The 20,676-nt window shown below is 41.0% G+C and overlaps 1 protein-coding gene across 2 annotated transcripts in view; it reads right to left on the bottom strand.

Annotated features, from left to right (window-relative positions):
- The window catches only part of RHOBTB3 (Rho related BTB domain containing 3), a 56,210-nt gene that overhangs the window by 13,403 nt on the left and 22,131 nt on the right, over window positions 1-20,676 (bottom strand). For both annotated transcript variants that reach the window (XM_060296025.2, XM_030848029.2), the window contains exons 6-9: window positions 18,510-18,875; window positions 10,740-10,852; window positions 7,565-7,685; window positions 2,163-2,336 (exon numbers count right to left, since the gene is read on the bottom strand). In XM_060296025.2, the coding sequence (XP_060152008.1) occupies window positions 2,163-2,336; window positions 7,565-7,685; window positions 10,740-10,852; window positions 18,510-18,875 (774 nt within the window). The remainder of the gene's footprint in view (window positions 1-2,162; window positions 2,337-7,564; window positions 7,686-10,739; window positions 10,853-18,509; window positions 18,876-20,676) is intronic.

Raw genomic sequence — 20,676 nt, 5'->3', positions numbered from 1 at the left:
GTTGTTGTATAACCATCACCACTACCTTCTCCAAAACGTTTTCCTTCTTTCCCAACTGAAACTCTGCACTCGTTAAGCACTAACTCCCCACTTCCCCTTTCCCTCAACCCCTGGCAGTCACCAAGGTTTTTTTGTTTGTTTTTTTAACACTTCTCTGTAATTCTTTCTTGTCCCTCTTTAAACGCCTTATATTCTTTGTAGCTAGGAACCAAGAAGAGCGTGTATGATAACTATTTATCATAATGAATAGATTATTTTTCTTTCTGCAATTTTCCCAATGCAAATTTTCCAGTATCCAACTTAATTTTTTGATTATTCATTTTGACTCATTTCCCCACACACACACACCTTCACCTTTTACCAATTTTTAAAGTGTTTTGTCTTATAGTTATTATTGCTTTTCTGAGCATTTTTTCTAATTAGTAAGATAAAACTTAAAATCCAAACCTTCAATTACTCTAGTAAGAGGATGATTAAGAAACCAAATTTTCTTATTATTTCAAAACTGGTCAAATTTTTAAATTTAATATATAAATTTGCCCATAGTGAAATAATAAAATACACAATAACACACGATCTGATGAGAATCAATGATGTCTTTTTTTTTTGGCTGCATTGGGTCTTCGTCGCTGCGCGTGGGCTTTCTCTAGTTGCGGCAAGCGGGGGCTACCCTTCGCTGTGGTGCGCGGTCTTCTCATTGCGGCGGCTTCTCTTGTTGCTGAGCACAGGCTCTAGGCGCGTGGGCTTCAGCAGTTGCAGCATGCGGGCTCAGTAGTTGCGGCACGTGGGCCCTAGAGCACGCAGACTTCAGTAGTTGTGGCGCACGGGCTCTAGGGTGCGTTGGCTCAGTAGCTGTGGCTCGCGGGCTCTAAGGCGCAGGCTCAGTAGTTGTGGTGCACAGGCTTAGCTGCTCTGCGGCATGTGGGATCTTCCCAGACCAGGGCTCGAATCTGTGTCCCCTACATTGGCAGGCGGATTCTTAACCACCACGCCACCAGGGGAGTCCAATGGTTTCATTTTTATTAAACAGAAATGATAAGCCAGTCTTTAACACTGATTTTGTAACTGGCTCCAAAATACTCTACAGAAAGCTGCAAGACCATAATTAATTCAATTAAAAGAATGTTCTGTTCTGGAACTTCTAAAACTTTTCACTAGAGGGCTCATGACTTGTTTAAAACTTAGGAGATTTCAATAACGAACATTGGAAGTCTTCCAAATCTAAAATTAAAGCAGTAAACCTGAAGAGAGGTATGGTCTGAAATGTGTATTTTCTTGGCCAGGTTCTGTAACCAAGGTCTCAGGCTCCTGGACTAAGCCACCACGGGCTTATTCTAGTTGTGTTTGTGGTGGGAGCCATCTGTTGGCCAAAAGACAAAGACTAATGAAAATGGGCTTCCATGCCTGCATCCCAAGGCTCCAGGCCTGTTGAAAGGATTCTGCAATTTCTCCAAAGTGCCTCCAGCTACAGGAAACCTGCAAGATCTGTTCCAACCTGAAGCTGCCATAGACAGTTCCTAGTTAATGGTGAGTAGGAAAATAAATCCCACAGTCCACTGGGCATTCTAAACCATTTAGGAAAAGTTTTTGGATAAGTCAGCTTTAGGACAGTCTGACTCTAGGAGAAGTCAGGAAAAGTCAGACTTTTTCGTTTTTAAATAGAAGTCAGAAAAAGGCCATCCTCTGGGCCAGAGAGATGACCAAAGGAGTCTCAGAATATTGAAATTCCTTGAAGTGCCTCAAACAGAAGTCAGAGCCATAACAGCAGCTGCCCAGCCCTTTTCTCCTCATGAAAGGGACAGTGTTCTAAGGAGCTCTTTGCTCCAGTGTGTAGAAGTGAAGTAGCCACTGGGTACCACGAGACACCTCCGTTTCCAGGGTGCCTACAGCGATCAGCATGCTGTTGGTGCTGGCTGGGACATGTGAGCTTATCCCAGGGTCTGAGCGCCCAGAAGAGGTACCCAGTCACTGCTTATCCACGTGAATTGACTGAAAGTTCATTGCTGTCCCCAAATCACCTCCACCTGCTTATTAGCACATTCCATGACGTCAACTCTCATACACCTTAAACAAAAAGAGATTTCATAGAAAGCAATTTCTCAAAATGGGTTATCAGGAAAGAAAGAGTTATGAGATTCTGTCTAACATTTATAATGGCTCACCTGGGCAACAGGAGTCTGTGTATAGGTATTCCAAGAATGACAAGAAAGTCTCTTTGGAAACACCATAAACTGGAATCAGAACACTCTTTGCTTCCATGTAATTCCCATTAAACATGGCCGCCATCACTTCACACCGGGCCACCAGGACGGCCCTGTGGGCTGGCACCGTCGTACCTGTAAGGTTCGACAGGGAAACAAAGCTAAGGGAGATAAACTTGCAGAGTTATTGTCCTAGCAATTTTCCTTCTAATTAGAATGGTATTGCATTAGGCACAGCTAAGCTGATATTCAGAAACCAGATGTGGGTGTGATAACCTGTATTAAACTTTGGAGACTTCGTAGTTTTAAAATAAATTGAAAACTTAAGAGTTCAAAAGTTGACTCTGAAACCAACAATTTGCAAGTCAGGCAATTATTTGTTACTTAGTTTTTATTTCCTAAAGATAGAAACACTGAAATGCAATATTTTGCTTCATGTCTTTTTATCATGAAACATCTATTCTTTGCAATTGGCTTGAGACACCACCACCCTCCCCTGCCCATGTGTCTCACAAGAAAACACAACCATTACTCACAGTACAGTCCTGGCTGGGCTTCCCTGTATCAGAAACAGTAAACCATCCTTAGCCTAAGTAGTCCACAGATCACAGCAGGAATGGCAAGGGAATCTCTTCTGGGGCCAAGGGGAGCATTGCAGACTTTATGGGTGATGTAGATGGGGATGACCTAGTCCCCTGCTTCCTCCCTGTCATATTACCTCCACAGGGAAACTCTTTCCTAAATGAACAATGCCTGCCTGCTTGTGGGAGCGCCAGAGCGGCTTTCAATTTTTTTATTTTTATTTTTTGCGGTACGCGGGCCTCTCACTGTTGTGGCCTCTCCCATTGCAGAGCACAGGCTCCGGACGCGCAGGCTCAGCGGCCATGGCTCACGGGCCCAGCCGCTCCGCGGCATGTGGGATCTTCCCAGACGGGGGCACGAACCCGTGTCCCCTGCATCAGCAGGCAGACTCTTAACCACTGCGCCACCAGTGAAGCCCGGCTTTCAATTTTAAAGGCCCCTCAGCACACACCCCTCACTGAAGCTCATTACACTAAAGTGACTCTCCAGTGAAAGCTTGCTAAGCTCTCCAGCTACTGCGCCACCGCACCAAGGCAATGCCAGATGGGACGCATGTGGCCCAGGGCTCACAGGTGGAGAAGCAGTTCTTACCACTCCCACCACCTTAGGAAACCACGAACCCATAGTGAGCCCTCAGTTCAGTCTAGATCAGATCAACAGACCATCACCAAGCACCCACCATGTGCCAATCACCATGTTTGGTACAAAGATGAGAAACATGGAGCTACCCTGCTTTGGAGCAGCCAAGCTTTTAGTTTGGTGGAAGACACCACAGCCAGTGTAAGTGACAAAACTGTGGCTTTCCAGAAAGTAACACCATAAGCCAGACCACTCTGCTCTGCCCAAGGGTCTTCACCCGGCAGCCCCTAAATCTCATACTTCTCAGGGACATATATTCTTCTCCAAAATATTTACAATTACTGTTCTTCATCCTCTTGAAATCCACGCAAAACATCTTCTGGCTCAGAAAAAGAAGAAAAAAGTTCTACGTAAACCCAGTGACCTTCTCCAAAGCCAATAATCCCTCAGGATCCATACGCAATGCCTGACAGTGCCAGTTCTGAGCTCGCTCCTTGGCACTGTCACCCATACAGGCGCACCTCCCCCAGGAGGGCGCAGGGAGAAGCCACAGGAGCTCTCTTCCCAGGTCCTCACACCTATGAGCAGGCAGCCTCCCCTCTCAGCCCCTTCCCCTTCCTCTCTGCCTCTTTGCCTTTAGGTCACCTGCCCTCAAGGTTACAGTGTCCATCTCTGGGGGATAACCAGTTTCCATAACTAAAGCATGCTGGATATATTTGTACACAGTAATTAAAAAGGAATTCAGGGCTTCCCTGGTGGCGCAGTGGTTGAGAGTCCGCCTGCCAAGGCAGGGGACACGGGTTCGTGCCCCAGTCCAGGAGGATCCCACATGCCGCGGAGCGGCTGGGCCCGTGAGCCATGGCCGCTGAGCCTGCGCGTCCGGAGCCTGTGCTTCGCAACGGGAAAGGCCACAACAGTGAGAGGCCCAAGTACCGCAAAAAAAAAAAAAAAAAGGGAATTCAAACAGGCAATGTTATTTGACTTGCAACTTTAGTCTTAAAATCTTAAATAGGGAACCATGAAAAAAAGAAAAAGAAAATTAGAAGTATGGCTTAAACAAACTAGATAACCTATCACTTGGATTAAGCAGAGGGATTTAAGATTGGCAAGAAAATACGTAGTAGATAGTAGCAGATGGGAACGAAGCTTGATGGGTAACCTTAAAATTTTAACAGAAATTTTCCGTTGATAATGTAGTTACAACAGAGTTACAAAACCAGCAACAAAACACTCAGTACCTTAAAGCATTTTCAAAGCCCATTTCAAGCTTCGAATTTAGTTTGAAAAAACATTATAACTCCAAGAAAACATCCATTTCTGCTTCTCACCTTTTCAAACTACTGTTTTGGTGTTATAAATTGTTCTATTTGAAACTGTAATACAATACCTCAGTATAGTCACATTTTTAAACATTGTATATAAACTGTATAAATGTATAAGCACTGTATAAAACATGCTGAATGAAAATAATGCAATGATTATTTATGCAACAGCAACAGGATAGAGCTGAAGAATTACTGGGGGGAAAAGGACATCAATTTTCAAGCTAAGAGATAAACATGTCCTTTCAAAATGTCAAGGCCTAAAGTAACTTTCCTTTGGAGTATTTAATTGTTGTTATTGTTTTTTAAGAATTTTTTTTAAGGAAAAGAGTTTTAAGAGTGAAACAAAATTTAAAAGCCCAAGTTTCTAGTAACTTTGCACAGATTATCAAAGATCTTTGTTTTTATCATATACTAAAATAAAACACTTCATTTGTCATACCTTCTTCACACTACTTGCCAAGTTTCAAAAATGAAACTTTTAGAATCATTTTTTGTTTTATTCTGAAAACAGGAAACCTGCCTAGCTCAAGAGAGATTTAGAATATGTACTAAGTAAACAAGACAATATAACTCTGTACAAGTATTTTTCACAAGGCACAGATTCAAATGTCAAAAGGAAACACATCTTTCTACATCAGATCCAAAAGTTTACCATGACTAGTTTTAGAGCTGCTTTTTTAAAAAGTATTTAATGGAAAAAGACACAAACTCAAACAATAAATTGTGGGTGGTACTTTTATATATATACATACATGTACACATATATTTGTGTACATATACATATATATATTTGTATATGTATATATTTGATGACTATTTATTTCAGAGATAGTAAATAGGTTTTATATCCCATGTCAACTCCAGCCAGTTGTCAGTGATGCCTGGAACATTTCTTAAAAAGGATTTGCTGCAGCCCTCGGTTCAGAACACAAAAAAAGCAGTGATCCACCAGTGTTGGATGAGTCGTGGAGTCTGCCCATCAGGCCTCTAAACACACCTTTATATGCACCATCTCATCTCCATGACCACTCACCACTCTCCCAGGTAGAAACTAGTATCCCCATTTTATAGGTGAGGAAACAGAGGATCAGCAATGTAAAGTAACACAACAAAACCTATTATATATAGTATTATATATAAATAATTATATATTATATATATATTATATATATATAAACCTATTATATATAGGAAATATGCATCCAAGCAAGACCCTGACCTGGTCTGTTACTATCATCTCATCAAGCTTAACACTAAAAAGGACCTTTTAGACTCTACATGGTTCACTTTCTCCACTACAACTGAGAAGACTCAAGGCCAGACATATTAAGGACTTGCCCAAGGACACACACTGGTTGGAATGCAAAGCCAAGGCTAGAGCTAGGGCTCCAGACCCTCCTCCAGAGCAGACAACACTGCTGCTTCTACACACTGGAAGCTGCCCTCCCCACACTCCTCAGAGCGCAGTTTGCCTCTCCTCCAGCTTCTGGCAGAGAAGCTGTTGCTGGACCCTGCTTCCACCCATTCCTGCTTCACTCTGCTCCTGATTCCCTTGGAGGCCTTGGTTGTTGAGCTGAGGAGGCTACAAAGGGCACTAGAGCAGCTGCCGTTCAGCATCAGCACAGGCATTACAAGGACCTTTGCAGATCCAGCGTCTGCAAAGGTGGGGTGTGAGCAGGTGCCTGCAAAGGGTCGGTAGGTGGAATCATGGAAGAAAAGCAAAAGACTATGAGAAAGGATTCTCCACATCACTGCTGTTTCTTTTCTCTTAATACAACATATATTTTCATGCATTAAATATTCCCCATGAAAATCTTTTCAGTAGGTTACATTAACAATGTTTGGTGTCAGTGCTTCCTATGCAAATTATAAGCAAATTTAGTCCCTTGTTAGCTTTCTTTTTTCCAAATCATTTTTTATATAATTTCAAGGTCACTCACTGTCCCATTCTCAGTGGCCCACGCTAACATTGCAGCTACTAACAGTAGCTTAGCCAAAGGCACCTTGGAAAGTTTCCAATTCACTGTTTGTCTTGGCAAGTGACCAGAGTTACAAGTAAAACGATCTTTCTGGGGAAAATTTTTAAAAAGTAAATTACTGTTAGCTGCCATACATTTCTACCATAAAATTAAATTATATCTTCCTTTTGGTAATAGCCCACCTGAAGTGCTACCTAAGTCATCTGAAACAACTCCTTCTAGCCTTCTTGCATAACTGAAGGTATTTCACAATTCATTTTTAATACTATGCTTTCAATCTACTAAAGTGACCAAAGTATCCAAGCGAATAATCAATAATGGGCATTAACACAGTTCATGTTTATTAAAATTAGGTAGCATTACTTTCCTACAGAGATAAAAAGCAGCTCTCCGTTGCTCTGGTGATAATTCTGAGTGCCATAAGGAGAAAATGTAGCAATATCTAAGGATGCCTGATGTAAGCCAGGCATGACCCTCAACCAGAGTAGTTCCTTTTGCTCAATTAAGAGAGCTGAAAAAATAAACTACAGGTAATATAATGTTAAGGGGGCTGGTTTCAGATGATTCAAAAACTAGGACCTTAAAGAAACACACAAACAACAATATACAAGGGGGTGATATTACAGATCACCCCATCCCTTGCTGGTGCCTAAAAGTTAATGAAACATTGGGTAAGGAAATAAAAAGAAAGAAAAAATATATCCATTTCTTTTCTTATTTTAATAAAATATCTCATTTCCCTAGAAAATTTTTGGAGAAATTCAAGCCATGTTAATCTACATCCTACAATAGAGGACAGTCATTCCTTCACCCAAAATATTCGAAGCTGAAATAGAAAGTTAGGTAAGAAAACAAGAAATAAAAATGAATAATGAACTTTGTAAAAATTGAACTATACCTTGTATTTCGAAGACAACATCAGCAAGCATTGGTTTATTAAGGAAAAACTTGAGGGAAGTGTTATAAAACCATAGAGGTTTTCTGGCTTGATAGGTTTTGCAGTTCCTCAGGCAATTAAACTATAAGGAAAAGTAAAAATACAAGGGGAAATGTTATACAATATGCTTTGGTAATTTGCCTAGAGAATTTGGAAAACTGTGCTAAATGTCTAAAGAAGTAATGATTATCTACTCTATGGCATCTCTGATCACAGCTTTCACGGAAACTTACCCTCAAGAACTACATCTGCTATCTGTCAATGAGCAACACTGCCCTATGCGGCACTCACGGCGGTGAAGGAATTGGCTAAGTGAAAACTCGACTCTACAGCTGAGAAGCTGTGGGGTCCTGAACCCCCACGGGCTTTTGTTAGCTGGGAAACAGACAACAGTAGTGCAATCTCATATGAACACCCAGTAAAATATGTTTGCATATACAACCTGCTTGTTTATTCACTAATTAAGAAAATATATACACAAAACTTAATTTGTAATTAAGAAAACATATGTTTCACCTATCACACCATGTCCCACTGCTCACTAGATCCAACATTAAAACACCTGAGAGTGATGGATTAATTCATCTCCGTCTTAATCTGCAAACTTATAATCCTAAATATCTTTCCTGCCCACAGTCGTCATTGCTGGAATCTTGATTATCAAAGGTTGCCTGCATCTATAACCTGGAGCTCTAAAGAACCTGTCCCATGACCACACCTATCTGTCCTCTCACAACTGCTAACTGGCAGGCTCCCCGAACACCATGTCTGACCTTGGGGTTTCCAGCCTTCCTCTGCTCCCCACTCAGGATTTGGTGCTTTGTTTATCCTTTCTGTGATCCTTCAGACAATCCTTTCTGCCAACCCCGGAAACTGAGGGCCAGCTGCTCTTCCCTCACCCATCACCCATGTCCCTGGCTGACGCTCAGAACCTCAGCCTGGGTCAGACTCTGACCCTCTGCTTGGCTAGGTAGGGAATTCAGAAAGCTTTATCCCTAAGAAATAACCAAGCATACAACTTTAGCAATAAGAATAAACGGCACCTACTCCCCACTCTGGGTTAATCTACTATGGTGGGAAGTTAAAATGTCTGGAGAGAAGGAAAAAATGTTATCCTTCCTCCCAAAGAAGAACATACACTCCAGAATGACATCCATGAGCTAAACAGACGACCAAAACAGGATCATACAAATCCTGCTCTTATAGTCTCAGGTCCTACACACAATATACTTTAATACACATTGAAGGAACTCGTGGAGAGGGTTTGGGTGACTGCCACACATAAAGGAGAGGAACAGTGAAAAAGCGTCACCAGAACCTGAGGGCTAGCAGGGGCTTTAGAAATCAGCCAGTTTATCCCTCATTTTATAAAAAGCCCTGAGAAGACTTACTCAAAGCCACAGGTTATTTGTGGCAGACTCACAGGTTAAATGTTTACTTCCTGATTCCCAATACTCAATGAAGGAGAGAGTCCCTTACCCCAAGAAAGCCCAGGAAGAAACCACAGAAGAACTCTTCTGTCCTCCTCTGCAAAGGAGGGAATTTAGTTCAATTTCATGGAATAATATAGTCCCCAGCTTTCCCTTCCCCCAGAAGAATTTGTTTTATTCTTGGTACCCAAAGGAATGACTGTGTTCAGAATCCAACCCAAGGAAAGGCTCAGGTTTAGAACAAAAGGCAACACTTCCATCCTAACCATTTGTATAAAGCTTATGAATTTGTACATCATGAGTATGTGTAGATTTATTTCAGGTATGGATATATACAGATTCTGAATCTGTATAACAGATTTCCTTGTCACCTATGCCTTGAATTTTTTTTTTTTTTTTTTTTGGCTGCATCACGTGGCTTGTTGGATCTCAGTTCCCCGACCAGGGATTGAACCCAGGCCATGGCAGTGAAAGCCCAAACCCTAACCACTGGGCCACCAGGGAACTCTCACCTACGTCTTGAATTTGAAAAAAAATGGGAGGGCAGAAGTCTGCAGAGAATACAGATGTACATTTTCACTGGTCCATGAACAAGTTAATCTAGGGAACTTATGAAAAGCAGAATGCAAGTTTATGTGCATGTTTCTACAAAAGAATTATTTAGTTGAATTAAATTGTAAGAGAGCTACCACCCAGCCATACACCTGTACAACTGGACAGCTTCTGTGTACCTACTTCAATGTGTTAGTAAAACAAGAAAAGAAAGGTCTTGCCCTTTAATTCCATGTTACTTTGTTTAAAAAAAAAAAAAAGAGAGATCATTTTCTCAATTAAAAAATAGTTGGGAGTCTTTATAAAAGTTGATGCAGTTTTAAAATATTACCTTAAATTGTTAATAAACTTAGGCTGTAGAACTGACAGTCATCTGTATAAAAATTAAAGAAATAATCTTTTTTTTACAGTTAATATAAACCTATATTCTGCTAAGCATTGTACACAACTTACCTTTTTTATCTACTGTAGCCAATTTGTTTATCACAGAATCTGAAATAAGAATACACTGGCTAAACTGTATAATGCAGTCATCTTAAAATTTAACAAACCTCCTTTTAAGGCCCTTATAGACTCTGCACAATCTCAGTTACTAGAGCTTTCATGTGTACAAGTTTATGACCATATACGAAGTCTACATTTTTATCTTTGAACCTAATGTATAATTTTAAATCTATACTAGGTGAGAAACAAATCCTTAACTGTCTACCTAGTCAAACAGATTTCTCAGAACTCTTGAAAAAGACACACACAGAAACTGGCTTGCCCCTGAAAGCTGTTTGGAGTGAAATCATGAGCGGTGAGAAGGCATCCCCCCCACAGCAAGCTTAACTGTAACTGGACAAATTCAACAGCCCTTCATTCTTGACATAGATTGCATATTCCCAGAGCCCCAGGGGAATGTCTCAGAGAATGGAATTCACAAACCAACATTTTAAAGACATGACTCACACATATTTGAATTCTTACATGAATTAAAATCACAGATAGCAAGAAATCATGTTTATATTTAAAATATTTAAATGGAAAAAAATACACTTAAAGGAAAACTATATATTATTGACACTCCTCACGACTCAGTATATTCATCCATAGTATATCAGTTATAATTCAGAGAAAGTCAAAGTAATCTAACTTACAATAAACTAATTTACCTTTCCTGGTGTTTTTAAAATACATTTAACTTTCTCAATTACATTTGAAACATCCCCAGAATCTTTCAACTTCTTCCTGATATTTTCTTCCAATTCTTCCCACTGGAAGGCGCCTGTGAACAAATTAATATACATTGGATTTTCTGTTAGAGCAGGAATAAAAATAAAATCTTTTATTAGGTATCAATGTTCCTTTTTTTTTAGTATTTTCTTTTAATTTTTATTTATAAAATATATATCCATGTAATTACACTAAAACATTTAAACAGCTCTCACATTAAAAAAAAAAAGTTTGGGGCTTCCCTGGTGGCGCAGTGGTTGAGAGTCTGCCTGCCGATGCAGCGGACACGGGTTCGTGCCCCGGTCTGGGAAGATCCCACATGCCGCGGAGCGGCTGGGCCCGTGAGCCATGGCCGCTGAGCCTGAGCGTCCGGAGCCTGTGCTCCGCAACGGGAGAGGCCACAGCAGTGAGAGGCCCACGTACCGCAAAAAAAAAAAAAAAAGTTTGCCTTCACCTAAATTATTTCTCAAAACCTGGAGTCCTTCTTCCTGAACAGCTACTATCTCTTTATAGTAGGTGATCAGCTAGTGATAACAGCAGTGGCTAGTATATGAGTTCCCGTCACAAGTGGTCCAAACCCAAATTATTTACTTGCCCTGAGTAAGAGGTAGTTGTGGTCCTTTCTAAGGTTGAGTTAAATCATACTCATCATGGAGAGTAGTGACTGCCATCAGGCAAAGGAGCAGAATGTATTCAGAAGGTCTCATGCATTGTCAGGGTCAGAGTAGGATGTTCCATAGCCAAGTCTACAGAACCAACCTGAAGAAGGGAGCTCGATAATTTTCTGATGAGCTACACAACCATGACATTAGAAAAAATCACCCCACCTGGTCCCTTCCTCCCTTGTTTTCACCCCAACCCACTTTCAAGCCATCTCTTTCTAGGCTCACTTCAATTCTGTCAGCCCCTTTTCCTCCGTGTCTGACAAAACACAGGGTCAACAAAAGCTCCCCTTTTCCCCAAACACTCCTCTCACTTGGCCTACAGCAGCCTCCTACCCAGCCTCCCTGCTCCTGGGTGGCCTTTTCCCCATCAAATGTATCTTGTTATCAATGCTGATGAATTTCCAAAAGTGTATTTTGAGATTACCCCTATCCATCCCATGGCTTATAGAAAGTCCTAACTCCTAAAAATATAACTCAAAAAGGTGTAGACACAACTGGGAGACCCAGTTTCTAGTTTTATCTCTGCCAGTAATGACTGGTGTTAATTTAGGCAAGTCGCTTCACCTCTCTGGGTAACTCGAGATCCTTTCCTATCTACTCTCAATCTAGCTCTTCTGATGTTTCCCTTCATGTACCCAGAACTTTGCCAGATGCCTTCACGAATACTGGGGAGCGGAGAGGGCACAGAATAAACATTTATTGAACCAATGAGATCAGGCAATTGCAGTTAGGCTGTACCAAGGAGATCCAAAGCTCATCGGAAGAGTCAAATTGACAGTCCAGTTGCTCTCAGGCCTCATTACAGCTGAGCCCTGTAGTACTTAGCATGTTTGCCTAACTTCTCCTTACCTGCCCTTGACAAGAATGCTGACAGAAGCGAAGTGTAGTAGTTTTCCTCTTCCTCGACTAATAATTTTCAACTTAAAGTCACATACTCTTTTCACAATCTGATAAATTTTTGGCTCACCACTCCCGAAAATTTCCAATGCACATACAGACATTGCAGTCTGTATAAAAATGTTAGGAGTATAGGTGATTCACTTTGTTACAAAGCAGAAACTAACACACCATTGTAAAGCAATTATACTCCAAAAAAGATGTTAAAAAATAATAAAAAAGGTAATTAAAAATATTTTTTTTAAATGTTAGTAGAAGAACCCCTTAGAAGCCAAGGGACCCCAAATCAAGAAAATTCACTCTATGTCAGTGATTCTCACCTCTAGCTGTGCATTACATTTACCTGGAGATCTCTTATAAAATACCATTGGAGGAGGTTTTATCCCCAGACCAGTTAGGTTAGAATTTCTCAGGCTGAGGCCCAGACATCAATTTTAAAAGCCTCCCAGGTGATTCTAATGTGTATTGAGAGCTGACACCTATTGCTCTTCCTTTAGACATTTCATCCACTATCAAAACCCAGGGTCAGGGCTTCCCTGGTAGCGCAGTGGTTGAGAGTCCGCCTGCCGACGCAGGGGACGCGGGTTCGTGCCCCGGTCCGGGAAAATCCTACATGCCGCGGAGCGGCTGGGCCCATGAGCCATGGCCACTGAGCCTGCGCGTCCGGAGCCTGTGCTCCGCAACGGGAGAGGCCACAACAGTGAGAGGCCCACGTACCGCAAAAAAAAAAAAAAACAGGGTCAGTGGCATGCAACAGTGTATGTATGTAGTTTTGACTGTCTACACTCATGCATGTTAAAGGACAGCACAGATATTGTTTCTTAAAAGTAAAATTATATTAACTAAAGAACATCTACACAATATATCTCCATTCAGAAGAGTATCTGAAAGAAAGTAAGCATCAAATCTAAATATATGGGATTAGTAGCAGGTAAATCTCTACAGTCCACCAATCTGTTTGAGAACAGACACAGAAAGATCCAATAACTGAAAAGGAAAGTAAGACTAGTTCATAAGGGCACTCTAATGATTGGGCTGTTTTCATAATTAGAAATGCTAATCAAACCATCTTTGACACTTAGGTCCTAATAAAGCAATAGTCAGACTAAGATTTTCTTTTCTTTTTTTTGTGTGTGTGTGGTAATAACATTTAACATGAGATCTATCCTCCTAACATCATTTTAAGTACACAATACATTATGTTAACAATAGGCATAATGTTGTATGTACAGCAGAGCTCTAGAACTTGTCTTGCATAACTGACTGTGATTTTCTTTAGTTAACTTCTCAGAGCACCTATTTACTTAGACCCTTAGAGAGCATGGTCTACCCGTGTGCATTCAGCTGTGTTTTCATGCAGTGCAGAAAAATTTCAGGAGCTGGAGAATACTATGCTCATTTCCACAGATTCATTTACTCTGGCAGCATTTCATTAAGTGATGTGAAATTCTAAGGGCCATCTGTGGCAGGAAGAGCTCAAAGCTAAATTCTTGAGGCTCTTACAAAGGCTTCAATTCCTCACCATCTGAGATCGCGTGATTCAGGAATTTGCCAGCATAAAGACTGGGTAGTATATTATAAGAATGTTACAATTGTACACCATTTAAGGATTACTCCTCAAGACCAGGAAACCACTGGCCTCACTTTTCAGATTATTCTTCCCTCAGTGTTAGTCATTAAGTACTCAGACATTATGCAGTGTTAGCAGTTTCCAAGAGGAAATTAACATATGCAAAACATACACACTTTCACTGTATCTGTTTGCTCAGAAATTTGAATAGGAAAATAAACAGCAGCCTTTATTATATGGGTAAAGTGTTAACCAGAGGATTAAACAGGCCCTTCCTAAATACAGGACCCAAACGTCCATGGTGACACAGTACCTCCAAAATTTCAAATTCCTAAAGGTTAAAAAAAAAGAAACATGTTATTTAAAAAGAATTAAGACAGGCTTTGTAATTTGGTTCATTTTTTTAAATATAAAGCAGGAGATAGGTTTAATAGGGTTTTCCAGCCCATGTTTTTGCTCAGGGCAAATATTCCCAAGCACGCCCTGTCATGGAGTTCTGCCTGTGTATCCCAGCCCAACTGACGTGAGTACAACTGGCTCCTGTCCTCCGCGGTTCCCTACATAACCCGCGGGCAGGCCTGGGCTGCTGTGAGGAAACCAGTGTGTAATTGGGTCTTAAGACTTGTGCTCTGTTCAAAAGTTTTTAAATGTTCAACAACAATAAGACAAACAAACAAACAAAACACACAAACCTGGCCTCTTTATTGAAGTCTCTAAGAAAAAAAAAAATTAGGTTTAATATTTTAGTTTGCTTTGATTAAAAAAAATTTTTTTTTTTTTTTTAAAGTAACCTATTCAGGGCTTCCCTGGTGGCGCAGTGGTTGAGAGTCCGCCTGCCGATGCAGGGGACACAGGTTCGTGCCCTGGTCTGGGAGGATCCCACATGCCGCGGAGCGACTGCGCCCGTGAGCCATGGCTGCTGAGCCTGCGCGTCCGGAGCCTGTGCTCCGCAACGGGAGAGGCCACAACAGTGAGAGGCCCGCGTACCACAAAAAAATAAAAAAATAAAAAATAAATAAATAAAGTAACCTATTCAGAAAGACTAAAAGGGTAAAATAAAACATCAATAAACGCTTAGACATTTGAGAATGGGAATCTGGTTGATTTTTCTTCTCTTAACAAATTTTCTGCATTTTTCAAAATCGTCTTTACTGTGCAAATATAGCTTTAATGTCTTTTAAACACAGCAAACAATATCATTTTTGCTTGAGTCTAAGGTTATACTTTGTAAATAATTAAAGAATAATTAACAGGTACCTGCTGAAGCATTTATTTTCCCGTTTCCTCAACCCACATCCGGGTCTCCCTGTAGCCCCAGGTCAATGGCCTGTGGCCCTGGTCATACCTGACACCACCTCTTGACTGGGTCACGTACAAGCAGAGTTCAAAGCAGAAACGTTAATAGCTCAGTATCAGACTACAAAGCCTGAGCTCTGAACTGGTCAAGGGCTTGTAGCTCAGCAACTCCTCCCTGCCATCATGCCCCTCTGCCCTCTAATCACTATTCCCAGGCTTAGTTTCCACCCAACTGCTAAGCATTCACTTTCCCCAACTTCAGGCAGGGGCTACAAGAAGGCCCAGGGAGCCCCAGTTCCAGAGAGCTCCGCATCAGTCAGCCTTGCAGCTGACTCCATTCTGACCCTGTGCCCTGAGACTAATAACTGGGTTCCTCTCCTGGGCCTCTGGGCTGAATTCCAGGCCCTTATCCGCTGTGGCTGGTCCCAGTTCTTCCAAGAGCAGGTGCTGCAGCTACTTGTGATCCATGGTATCAGCACTGCCTGGAGACTGTTGGAAATGCAGAACCTCATGCCCCACCCCAGTCCCACTGAATCAGAACCTGTACATTAACAAGATCGCCAGGTGACTTGTATGCACTTTAAGGTTTGAAAAGCACCGGTCCAGATGATGGACAAGCCGCAAGACCAACCAACTACCTATTGTCAGAATGTTGGCCTTCCTAAGGCTGAGCTCCAGAATAACAGGGCCTTCTGACTGGACTCCTGTCTTCCCACCATCACCAGAGATGATCTTTCTAAAGCCCAGTCTGATCATGCATAAAATTCTAGATCAGCTTCTAAGGACAGCAGGAAGAGCTCCCACTGGCCTTGCCAGCCTCAGCTCCTTCCAGCCATCACCTCCCACTCTGTGCTCCAGCCATGGAAACTACCTGTGGTTCCCAGAAAACAGCACTCACCAAAAATTACATTTTCATTAATGCAAGTTTCTCAATATATTAATTTCTTTCAAAATGCATCAGAGTGAACACATGAAAAAGTTATAATGGACTCTGGGGAAGGGGATTGGGGGATGAGGATAACTTTTTCTTTTCTTTCCCTCTTTTTTCCATCTGCAAGTATTAATTTTACAATTTAAAAAAAAATTACCCCCTAGGAGAAAGACAAGCAGGTTCTGTCACTGGAAAGACATCTAGCTATTTTATTGCTACCATATTAAAGAGGATAAAACTGACCTCAAAGTGTTTGTGTGCCTTTGAAAGTATTTAATGGATACTGTGGTAAACTTGCTAAATAATTTATAATTTCAACAGCAAACTCATTGAAAAGAAAAGCCAAACACTTCCTTCATGGTTCTCTGACATATCATTAAGGACTTTTTTTTCTTTAACATGTAAACATTTTGGTTTTTCAAAATTAGTCTTAAATTCTGAACTGTGAGATTCTAAGTTTAAACAAAAATCCATAGTACTAAATGAAGTCTCTAACTTATCTGGTTTATTCATATGATTCACTGCTACTAGAGTCTACTCACTAGTTCAACCAGCACTTACAGAGAAGCCTCCATGCTGAAGGCACTGTGCTGGTATGCTCTCTAGGAGTGGTTATTTATGCCTTTTCCAAGCCAATATTCACTGAACAATGGATTTAATACCTACCATCACATTCTACTCCAATATGTATATTTTTAATCCACTTAAATCTGCATGCTGCAACTGTATTTTTCACAACCATTAATTTTTATTTTAACTTTTAAAACTAAAAACAACCCAAATGAAAAAAGGGAATTCTTAACATCAATCATTTCAACTGAAGGCTACCCAAATCTTTGATGCTAAATAATACTTTTTTCTTTATTTGCAAACTTTTATAAACTTGTCATCAATCTCCAATTCTGAAGTCTAAAAACAGATCATAAATGTTTCTCCCGACACATTGCAGAGAAGGATCTACTTCAACCTAATAATTCATCAGCACATGATTCCAAGTAGAAAAAGAAAATTAAAGAAGAGAGAAATCTGGGACTTCCCTGGTGGCGCCATGGTTAAGAATCCACCTGCCAATGCAGGGAACACAGGTTCAAGCCCTGATCCGGGAAGATCCCACATGCCACAGAGCAACTAAGCCCGTGCATCACAACTACTGAGCCTGTGCTTTGGAGCCCGTGAGCCACAACTACTGAGCCCACGTGCCACAACTACTGAAGCCGGCACGCCTAGAGCCCGTGCTCCGCGACAAGTGAAGCCCACGCACCGCAACGAAGAGTAGCCCCCGCTCACCGCAACTAGAGAAAGCCTGTGCGCAGCAACGAAGACCCAATGCAGCCATAAATAAATAAATAATATTTTTTTTTTAAAGAGAGGGATTCCCTGGTGGCGCAGTGGTTGAGAGTCCGCCTGCTGATGCAGGGGATGCGGGTTCGTGCCCCGGTCTGGGAGGATCCCACATGCCGCGGAGAGGCTGGGCCTGTGAGCCATGGCCGCTGAGCCTGCGCGTCTGGAGCCTGTGCTCCACAGCGGCAGAGGCCACAGCAGTGAGAGGCCCACATATTGCAAAAAAAAAAAAAAAAAAAAAGAGAGAGAGAAATCTTCAGAAAATGTATATTTAGATGCTTACTTTAAAAATCACTTTACATCCATGCTTTTCCATTCCTATATAGGACACTTAGATGTGAGACCTTTAGTTCATTTGCTAAAATAACTCATAAAGAGTCTAATTTTTAGAATATACATGCTACTCAGTTTTTTAAAGGACAAGAAGAAAAACAATTGATAAGCTGAATATTACAAAGAGCACAGTAAATAAAAGAAGTAAAGTCTAAAATAATCATAGTCAAAGTTGATCAGATCTCAGCTTGAACTAACTTTAGACTAACTTTAGCAACTGTTTCTAGTTGCTAAACTGAATGCAATGACCATGCTAACTTCTCTCCTCAATTCCCTCCAAAATCTGGGTCAAACAAAACAAATGAATAAGTAGCTAAAGACACTTATTTTCATATATACTTGAAGTATTTTATTTCTTTAAAGTTAAACTGGACAATAAATTCTTGTATTTTCACATTTTGGAGTTTTTTAAAAATAAAGTACTAACATAGCTGTTCAATAGGAAAAGAGATTATTGTTTTTACAAGTAGATTTAAAACCAAGGCAAGGAAACTTGTAAAGAGACAGAAAGCTTGGACCAATTCCTATCGATAAAGCAAATACTACTTCATGTATAATCGTCACCTCAGATGGTAGGAAGAAAAGAAACGTGAAACCAACCAGTATACCTAAGACCACAGGCCATACTTCATTTCAAAAGCTTATGAGAATGTGCCAGAACCATTTGACAAGATACCTGAATAAATGAAGCGCAGAATGTCCGATAAACAAGAACAGAAGAGGGCATCTTTAACAATGACTCGTAAGGGTGGGTTGCCTGGAGACTCCTGGCTAGCACCTGGAAACGCAGGATCTCTGTTTATAGCAAAGAGATCCTGGGTAGTTCGGATGATACTGGAATCCTGAATGTCAGCAGGACTCTTCACATTGAAAAGCAGCATGAAAACATGGCTGACGGCACAGAGAACGATCTTGTGAGCCTCAGCCACTTCCTTTAAATCTGGGTTGTAAAATACCACGTCCACGCACTGGCAGCAGAACAGCAAGTTATTTAGGTCAGCATTATAATGTGATGCTTCAGCCTTCAAGACAGGCATTTTTTCTGTTTCAAAGAAGAAAAAAAATAATAAATTATTCTTTAGGTCTATGGGCCCCCATCATTTCCGGTTTATTTTAAACACAACAAAACAATATTTTTTAGTATTATTAGGTTGAATTATATGAAGTTGCCAATATTTGGCCATTTTTGACCTATAAAACAGCACTTTCTGTATAGCTCAATCTAATTATGAACACATATAAACTAACTATCCAGGGATTAAAACAGACACACAGAAATACTGTATTTACTCTGTGTAGTGCAAATGAAAAATGTACTAATGCCATAAAGAGCATTTCTCACTATGTGTGTCCCAAAATAAAATTTTTCTCCAAATACTGAATTTTAGTATGTTGGTTGCCATCATCCTTTACTTTCACCTGATGAAAAAACTCAAAGAAATTACTGAATAAATTCTGAAGAACCCAACCTCACATCTGAAGTTGTTTTCTTTCTGGGACTAGAAATGGAGGTGGAGGGATAAATTGTTAAAACTGCAGCCGTTCAAAGCTAGGGCTCAGAATCTTAGACTCTACTGTTTGAAACCATCGTGAACATTTTATTCTGATGCTAAATTTTTTTTTTCCTCCTAGTAAAACACTATACTTCCCGAGAACCAGCTCCTTCCCCTCAGCACACCTCAGGGAGATTGCTGTTAGGCTCCCTGAGTTCCAAGAGGGGATGTTACCTTCCATTTCCTAGCGTGATTGCTAACAAAATTAGATTAGCCTCCATCAATGCAGGACCTCCACACAGAGGACCACACTCTAGGCCCTCATCATAGGTCCTAATTGTGAACTCTCTGCAACAGCTGCGCTGAGGACAGTGTGATCTGTGAAGGGTTGCTTGAAGGTTATGCAACCATCTAAACAAGTGCAATTCAAACTTCTTCAGGAATAAAAATTCTTTATTCTAAAGCAAAACTCCTGTCTACAAAATGGACAACAACAAGGTAGGTTGGGAGGCAGACTCTTTCTGCATTGTACCCTACCCAGCCTCCTCTCCACTGCCAGAGGCATCTTACAGACCCTTAAAGTCTGAGAACAGTTTGAAAACCATGTGCCCCAGAGCCCAGGATCTGTCCTTAGAACAAGTCAGCACCAGAACAAATGTGTACTCAGACTGGGTTATGTTCAGTGTGAACCCAGACTGGACCCTGGGTTACAATCAGTGCAATTCCACATCTCTCCCATTGGAAGGGGTACAAGAGACAGCCTTGTGGAAGCTGAGGCTGTACTGCTGACAGGACACTCCTGAAGGCCCTGCCCACTATCCCACCTAGCATTCCCAAATGAAGACCCACAGGAGAAACTCCTTTTAGTGCTAAATGACATGAAATGCTTTGCTTTCTCTGAGGAACTGGTATGTTTTCTCTTCTTGATTAATAAGAACTAAGAAATTATCTGTCAGTATTATTTATTTGGCTATTCCCCACTCCTCTTCTCATCCAGAAGGTACTTAAGGCTCCAGTGTTTGCTACATAACAGACCACGTGGCCCCTTTCACTGTGCACACCACAAAGTGCGAAGTCAATTTAACGGTCTATGTATTCACATTTTTTAAAACTTGGAATTGACTTCCTGTACAAATCTATACTTTCCTGGTTTGTTAACTTACATTCATTCATTCAACAAATATTTATCAAGTACCTTTTAAAAATAATATCCATAATTAATTGACCTGAATAGAGTACTAGTCTACCATTGCTATCACAAAATTATGCAATAAATTCTGATAACAGGGCTTCCCTGGTGGCGCAGTGGTTGAGAGCCCACCTGCCGATGCAGGGGATTCGGGTTCGAGC

This window comes from Globicephala melas, chromosome 3, assembly GCF_963455315.2.
Source record: "Globicephala melas chromosome 3, mGloMel1.2, whole genome shotgun sequence".
Classification (NCBI taxonomy): Eukaryota; Metazoa; Chordata; class Mammalia; order Artiodactyla; family Delphinidae; genus Globicephala; species Globicephala melas.
The sequence above is the reverse complement of the archived record's forward strand: the minus strand, read 5'-3'. Positions and strand labels throughout refer to the sequence as shown.